Source organism: Daphnia pulicaria, chromosome 4, assembly GCF_021234035.1.
Source record: "Daphnia pulicaria isolate SC F1-1A chromosome 4, SC_F0-13Bv2, whole genome shotgun sequence".
NCBI classification, from domain to species: domain Eukaryota; kingdom Metazoa; phylum Arthropoda; class Branchiopoda; order Diplostraca; family Daphniidae; genus Daphnia; species Daphnia pulicaria.
Window position 1 is genome coordinate 6,803,001 of NC_060916.1, and position 7,418 is coordinate 6,810,418.

The 7,418-nt window shown below is 42.1% G+C and overlaps 1 protein-coding gene across 1 annotated transcript; it reads left to right on the forward strand.

Moving 5' to 3' along the window:
- The first annotated feature begins 5,383 nt into the window (after positions 1 to 5,383).
- On the forward strand, positions 5,384 to 7,195 carry LOC124337659 (translation initiation factor IF-2-like). Its single transcript, XM_046791700.1, has one exon. It carries the CDS (start codon positions 5,384 to 5,386, stop codon positions 7,193 to 7,195), a length of 1,812 nt encoding a protein of 603 aa, XP_046647656.1.
- The last annotated feature ends 223 nt before the right edge of the window (positions 7,196 to 7,418 follow it).

Sequence of the window (7,418 nt, forward strand, 5' to 3'; positions counted from 1 at the left end):
CAGGCCGATAAAACAACCCTGTTACAGGTCTGAAACATAATCATATTTTCACGCACAAATATGTGCAGTTAATAATTATTAATAATCGTTTTCTAAAACTATCTTGTAAAATTTTAAATTTTTTACAGTTTCAAGGAGAAATCCAATTTCATCACTTCCAGAACCTCGATAATGCTGAAGAGAAATATCGATCAGGAATATTCCTGAAGTTATAATCACGAAGTAAAATCGGCTGCTTGGATGCGCCCTTGTAAGGAGTGTTGTCCCCCTATAGCCTATACCCTAACCGCAGTCCCACTGAAAAACATTGCACCTACTTCTCCTCCCCCCCCCCCAAAAAAAAACACTTACCACAATTTAACAAGGGGTCTTATGGGACTACGACTGTTCCAATTTTTTTCAATATGAAGGGGTTATGCTACCTAGCAGGAAATATATGTGTTAAACTTTAAAGCTCGCTCTATTTTTGGGTATAATTCGCTTCTAAATTCCCTAACTACCAATCTTATAAAAAATTAAGAACCTTGAATACGAATGTGCAGAACACAATTTCTTGTTGTTAATGCAGCCTCATTTCATCCTGAATTTTTGGGCAAGACAAGGGGTAACCGAGATGGCGGCTTTAATCAAGTGACTGCACTACTGACAAAATATGAAGGAGCGAATTCCCAGAAAGCTTCCAGATTTATTCATGGGGCTGGTACTATCTCGATCAAAATAAAATTTATCCTAACATATTGAGCGGGTTTCGAAGTTTAACATATTTTTTTTTACCTTGGGATTCGTAGCTTCAGACTTACCGCGCGATTTTTTTGCCGATAATCCGCAGCTAGCGATAATCGCTGAAATATAATCGGCGATTAAATTTCTGTGGGAAAAATTTGATTTTCCTTTAATTTTTGTCGATTATTTTTCCGATTGTTTCTTACCTCCATCTAGCGCTAAAAAATAAACTTTCTTGTGAAAATTTGACGAACAATATACGCGCTACTAGTGGCTACTATTTCAATGTTGAATTTATCATCCTTGGGTATAACACTTATGAGACATCACAAACTTTTATAAAAGACAACACATATTTCTTTTAGTCATTTTCAATAGGTAAATGGTCGAATAAGACATGTAATGAACAAAAAGAAACTGCAAGATATTTACATATCCGCCTTAAAGATTGTATATTTGTAAGCCAATAAATGGAAATAACCATAAACTAATTTCCCAATTTCTTAAAAGCTTTTAAACACGCGCATTAGCTTTAAAAGTAATTTGTCTAGAATTATCATTGAAAAGTCAAGGAAATACGATGTGAAGAGCTCCTTTGGATTTTTTGCAATCTGGCAACTCCTAAATATGTGCTTAGTTTGTTTGTGTTAAGGGATGCGTAGAAATGTCCGGTAGAGGGGCGCAAGAGACAAAGAAAGAAGCTCTCATTCTGGCTAGCATCGGCATCTAGAGATGTTCTCTTGTGTTGCCGCGCATGTGTCATTTTTGACGTATGTAACCAGATATCATACAACTTTGATATGGTTTTAAAGTTGTTCGTTTTTCTGAATCCGGCAATAAAGCAGTTTTTTTTCACCCTTTCTTCTTTACGGAGACGTTTTCGAACTTATAGTTTGAAATATAAAATCGAGTAATTAGTGATACGAGAAAATTTATTTTCTCGACATTTTTTTGTGTCGTCGTCTCACCCGCTTTTTTTTTATTTTATTTAAAATTTAAATTTTTAAATTCAATGTCGGCTCAATCCGGCTCGATCTGGCGCTTCGTTTTTATTAATCCGTCTTGGCAACAGGATTTGATACAATTTTTAAAAAAATAACGTTCTCCTCCTCGTCGCCTTGATTTTCTCTGCCACGGGTATGGCTATTTTATACAGCAATTTTTTTATTTCATGAAAATATTGAAACTATCAAATAAAATTACGTTTGATTTAAAAGGGTTTCCAGCGAATAGTAAGGACAGGAGATTGGAATTCTTGTAATGGGATAAAAATACATAATTACAGTAAACATACCAAAGGCATGTTCTTTTGATATATGTTGAATTGACCATAAAACACGTATGAAATGTAATTTAATTAATCTTTAAATAAAAGCTCTTTGAAAATCCTTTGAGGCCTGATCTCCGCCCAGGTCACCAGTAGCTCTTGGGCCGGTTTCCCAGCACCTTTGGGGACATCCAGGTGAAAATATAATTATCAAATTAATTATCACATGGATCGAATCCATCGTTATCAACTGCTGCATTTTGCCATGGCACGGCGCCCTCCTCCGAATTGAAGTAGTTTTTGAAAGAATCGCCGACAGCTTTTGTTTCATGACTAATACGACATTTTCTATTCAGCATCTTTTAATTTCTAGGTTCGCAATGGCCATTAGCTTGAATCGGAGAACAAAACAAAAAAGAAACATATTGCGTTTTCTGGGGGGGGGAGGGGAATTACTGCGACACCAGTTGGTGGGTGTCCCGGGAAATTCGCAATGGCCATTAGCTTGAATCGGGGAACAAAACAAAAAAGAAACATTTTGCGTTTTTTGGGGAAAAAAAATTCCCGGGACACCAGTTGGTGGGTGTCCCGGGACACCCGATTCTTCGGTGTCCCGGGACACCCGATTCTTGGGTGTTTGCTCAGCCTGGGTTGTTTGCACCAGTTGGTTGGTTGCCTCCAGTTTGGGGCAAAGACTTGCCGTAATGGCCCCCTATTAGGTCTTTCATTTCACGCAGCAGCGTCTACTGCTGCATGAGCACCTGCTCAATGTTTGACATATTGGGTTGAGCTGTTGAAGTTGAAGTTGAGGTTGAGTCATCGGGTTTAGAGACTGGAAAAACAGCAAAAAAATTTATTTAAATATAAATAAATATTTACAATGTTGGCTTAATACTTACATTTTCTCTTAAGTACGTGCCACCAATACTTGGCAGGGGGCCAGATGAAGTACTTCATCACCATTTATAGCAATAACCCGAAACTTCCTTTCAACATAGGAAGTTTGGTCTTTATCACCAGATTGGCGACGTATGCGGCGAACTCCTCCGGATCTTCCACCCATTTTGGCTCTCCAATAGTACTTGAAAGACAAATAGGTGCAAATTGTACCAATATCAGCATTAAAATAGCCCCTGTTGAGCCACGTCCTCTTCCTGCTGATTTTTTTCCATGGTAATTTTGCTCCCAGGAATCTCACTCTGTCTCTCACGAAAATCCTTTGAGGCATGATCTCCGCCCAGGTCACCAGTAGCTCTTGGGCCGGTTTCCCAGCACCTTTGGGGACATCCAGGTGAAAATGAATTTCCGTTCGATGACAAACAATAAAGCTTCTGCTGCGTAAGCAGCTACTTCACGTTTATGGCGATGTTCATTAGAGCTGCTGCTGCAACGGCTGAAGGTTTTTCTGCAGGTGTAGCTGGAAATGAAAACGCGCTGCCGGAGCTTCTGCGGTTGCTGCTAATAAATCAAATAGAAACATTGAAGTTCAACTTTTTTCATGCTTCTAAGCTGTTGCCACACCACGCTCGGCGGTTAAGAGCACACAATATCGAATACAAGGAATATTTTGAACTATTGGAAATTTGTAAAATATAAGAAAATACAAGGAAATCAAATCCACGTTTGTCATTTCCAACTGACAGTGACATATCTGTATTATTATTTTTAATTACATAATTCCAACTCTACAGACTTGGAGAGAGTAGAGGGGTCAAGGGAAAAATAAGACAACGTACATTAAGAATTGAAGTGCCGTTTGATACTTAAGAAACACAGACTGGAAGAAAATTTAAAACTGAACGCAGAAAACAACCAAACCAAAAAATAGAAAGAAACGGTACGTCTACCATAGTCGATCTATTCTGCAAACCAAAAAAGTAAAGAGGGGGAAGTAAGAAAAAGAGGGTGAAAAAGAGTAGCAAAATGAGGGTGGAAATTACCTCACAACGTCGTCTCCGTCTCCATATCAACTCGAGTTTTTTCTTTCAGATGCACCAAGATTTCCTGCGTCATCTTCTCAAGATTTTTTAAGTCTAACGAAGCTGAAGCTGGAGCTGAAGGCGGAGCTAAAGGTGGAGCTAAAGGCGGAGCTAATACCGGAGCTGAAGCCAGAGCAGCTGTAAGAACTAAGAAGTTGCACGAAAGCCACTCCTACTTTTGCTGCGTTATCGGCCGGCGGTGCAACTTCCGGCGATTTGTTTGTCGCTGCAGCTGATGCTTCCAGAACAGAAGCCAAGGTTTTGAAGAGCTTATTCACGGTTGGATCATCTGAGGAAAAAAAATATTAATAATTATAATTTTAGAATTTTTAAACTTAATACTCACTTTCCTGACAAGGGCACTTGCAGGTCTTCAACATCGAAAAGACCAACGGTATGAGGAACGTCAGAATTATGGAGACGCCGAGCAAGGTCAAAATGAAAAATGGTGAGTCTTTTTCAAACACCATCTCCGCGACCGCGGCTGCAAATTGTTGGACTTCTGGAATGATAATTGATTTCCCGGCTTCTAAAGAGAAAAAAAATTTAAGTTAAGTGTTGAAACCCCCCCCCCCCCCCCCACCCCCCACCCCCCAAAAAAAAAAGAAAATCTACCTTCAGCGGGAATGCCGTCAAAAAGTGTAAGGATCGGGCTAACTCACCGCTCTGGCAGAGAGTAGTACCCGAACCCAGCCACGGGAGGGCACCCGCAACCAGCAAACAAGCGGCGCATCTATAGCACAGACAGCCATAAGCGCGCAATTCAAAAGACGTCTGCGCAAACGAGTCCGTTGAGCAAATAGGATCCGCTCTCGGACACCGTTAGGCTGACTCACGGAAGGTATCCAGTGCCGACACCGTGAGGCTGACTCACGGAAGGTATCCAGTGCCGACACCGTGAGGCTGACTCACGGGAAGTATCCATTGCCGACACCCTGATGTCGATACACGGGAGGTATCCATTCCCAACACCGCGATATCAACATCAGCCAGAGTATCAATCCCAACACGGCAATAACAGCAATAACGAGATCAATCTACGACGCTGACTTCCGCCTTGACCAGTATAAAAGCCCCCTTGTTTCCCTTGTATAACCAGTCTTCTCCGAGCAGGCCTTCACGCTGGTAAACTCTTTCTCTCTTATTATTCTGATATTGAATAGTCGCATTCGTGTACTTTTATGTTTAATCTCGTGTATTCAAATACAAACGTCATCCTCGTACAAGTCGTTGCGTCCCCATTTCTTACAAGTAAAGTAAGGCTGGAACGAGCCTTACAAGTGGTGAACGTGCCAAAATATTGAACCTTTCAATTTGTACAAGTGTCTAAACTCTATTGTGCAAATTTGAACATTTTGTGAACTATCTGGAGACGACGACAGTTCGACCCAGAAAAGGAACATCAAGGACCCACATGACCGACAACCGACAACCCAAATTGGAGGTAAATATAAAATCAGACTCACCTTCAAACCAAGTGGTCCCGAAAGACAGCGTAGAAACAAAACCAGAGACAGAACTGCGGAGATCACAAAGGCCAAGCCAAATTGCAGGACGTCTACAGCAATTAAGTACGAGAAGTTTCGAACTCAAACACAAAGTACTAAAGCTTAAGGAAAAGCCAAAAAACGATAAAAGAGAAGCAAAGATCACTAAACTAGAAAAAGAAATAGCTGGCGTCGATAAAGAATTCATCGACATATTCGAAAGAAACAAAACAGAAATCCCGGCATTCGACAAAAGCCTTTCATCAACCCAAGAAGATTACTCATCCGAACAGACGGATACAGAAGAGGAAATGCCTAATACCCCAACACCGTCGCCAGGGCCACCAGGCCAACAAGGACCACCGGGACAACCGGGGCAAGATGGCCAGCCGGGGCAAGATGGACAACCAGGACAACAAGGCGCTCCAGGGCAAGTTGGCCAGCAAGGACCTCCAGGCAACCAAGGACCTCCAGGCAACCAAGGACCACCAGGACCCCAAGGCCCACCTGGACCCCAAGGACCTATTGGACAAGTAGGCGCCGGAGGAATCGATCCAGGAGATTTCCGAACATTTTCAGCAGCCATGACAACGGGAATGCTAAATCTAGCAGCCGTCAATTATAGAAAAGATATTCCAGAATTCAGTGGCGACCTAGATGACAACACTACATTTGAAAGCTGGCTAAAGAAAGCAAACAGAGTTGGCGTAGAAGCTGGATGGACCGAAGATCAGAAGTTGAAATTTTTCCAGTCCAAACTAAGGAGAGCAGCAGCTGCATTTAATAATTCGCTAGGAGTAAATATCAAAGCGGACCTTGCAGCGTGGACAGCAGCCATGGAAGCGGGATTCGATGACGCGACGATACAAGATATGAGAAGAGCGCAACTCAGCAAGATAGAGCAGAAATTCAACGAACGCATACGAGAATACAGACACCGCATCGACGAGCTATACAAATCGGCCTACGGAAGAGCAGCGGCAGAAAGCCAGGACGCTGAAGTAATACAACTAAGAAACGCTGTTAAAAAGGAGGCTTTGTTGAAAGGAATGCGCCTAACCATCAGGACAAGCCTATGGAATAGCTTGAAAGCAACAGATACCTACGAAGAAGTAGTGGAAAAAGCACAAGTATGCGAACAAGTCGTAGACTTGCGACGCCTTACAGAAGAATCAGAAGCCCATAAAAAAGCGGAGCAACAAGAAAACGAGAAAAACAAAAACCCCGAATTGCAACAGATTATGCAAGCTATAGCTAACATACAGTTGTCTGCTGACTCCGCAGGTGTAGCAGCAGGAACGGTAGCACACATATCCGAACAGAAGCAAGAAGGAGAGAAACAAGTCCGTTTTTCTGGAAGGAGCAGAAGTTATAGCCCAAGATATAGAGAAAGGCAAAACCCGGAGGACGTGGACGGACGCACGCGGTATTACCCGCTGGGACAAAGATTGCAAGGTGATAACAACTGGAGACAGAATCAACGTCAAGGAGCACAAGAAACACAACCACCAAGGAGTAATCCGCTAAATCGTACTACAGGAAATTGGGATAACCAAAGGAACGGAGGGATCCCGGGAGGACTTGAAGACAGAACCTGTTTCTTTTGCAAGAATAGAGGACACATAAAAAGAGCGTGTCGCAAATACCAAAGATGGCGCGAAGAAAACGTGAGAGGAACTCAAGCTCCCAGAGACCCAACCAGGAGACCGTTCAACAACTACAAGAACGTACGGAAATAATCGCATTCGGACATGTATCAACAAAGCAATGCGACCCATCCCAGTGTAAAATACAGTATAAGCCATTTACAATATTAGTGACAGTAGGCAGCAGACGAGTAGCAGCTTTAATAGACACGGGCTCCACAACGAGTGTAATCTCCTCCGACTTCGAAAAACAGATACCGCAAACAGCAAAGAAGGAAAGATCAATAGAGAACCTCAATCTCATTACAGCATGTGG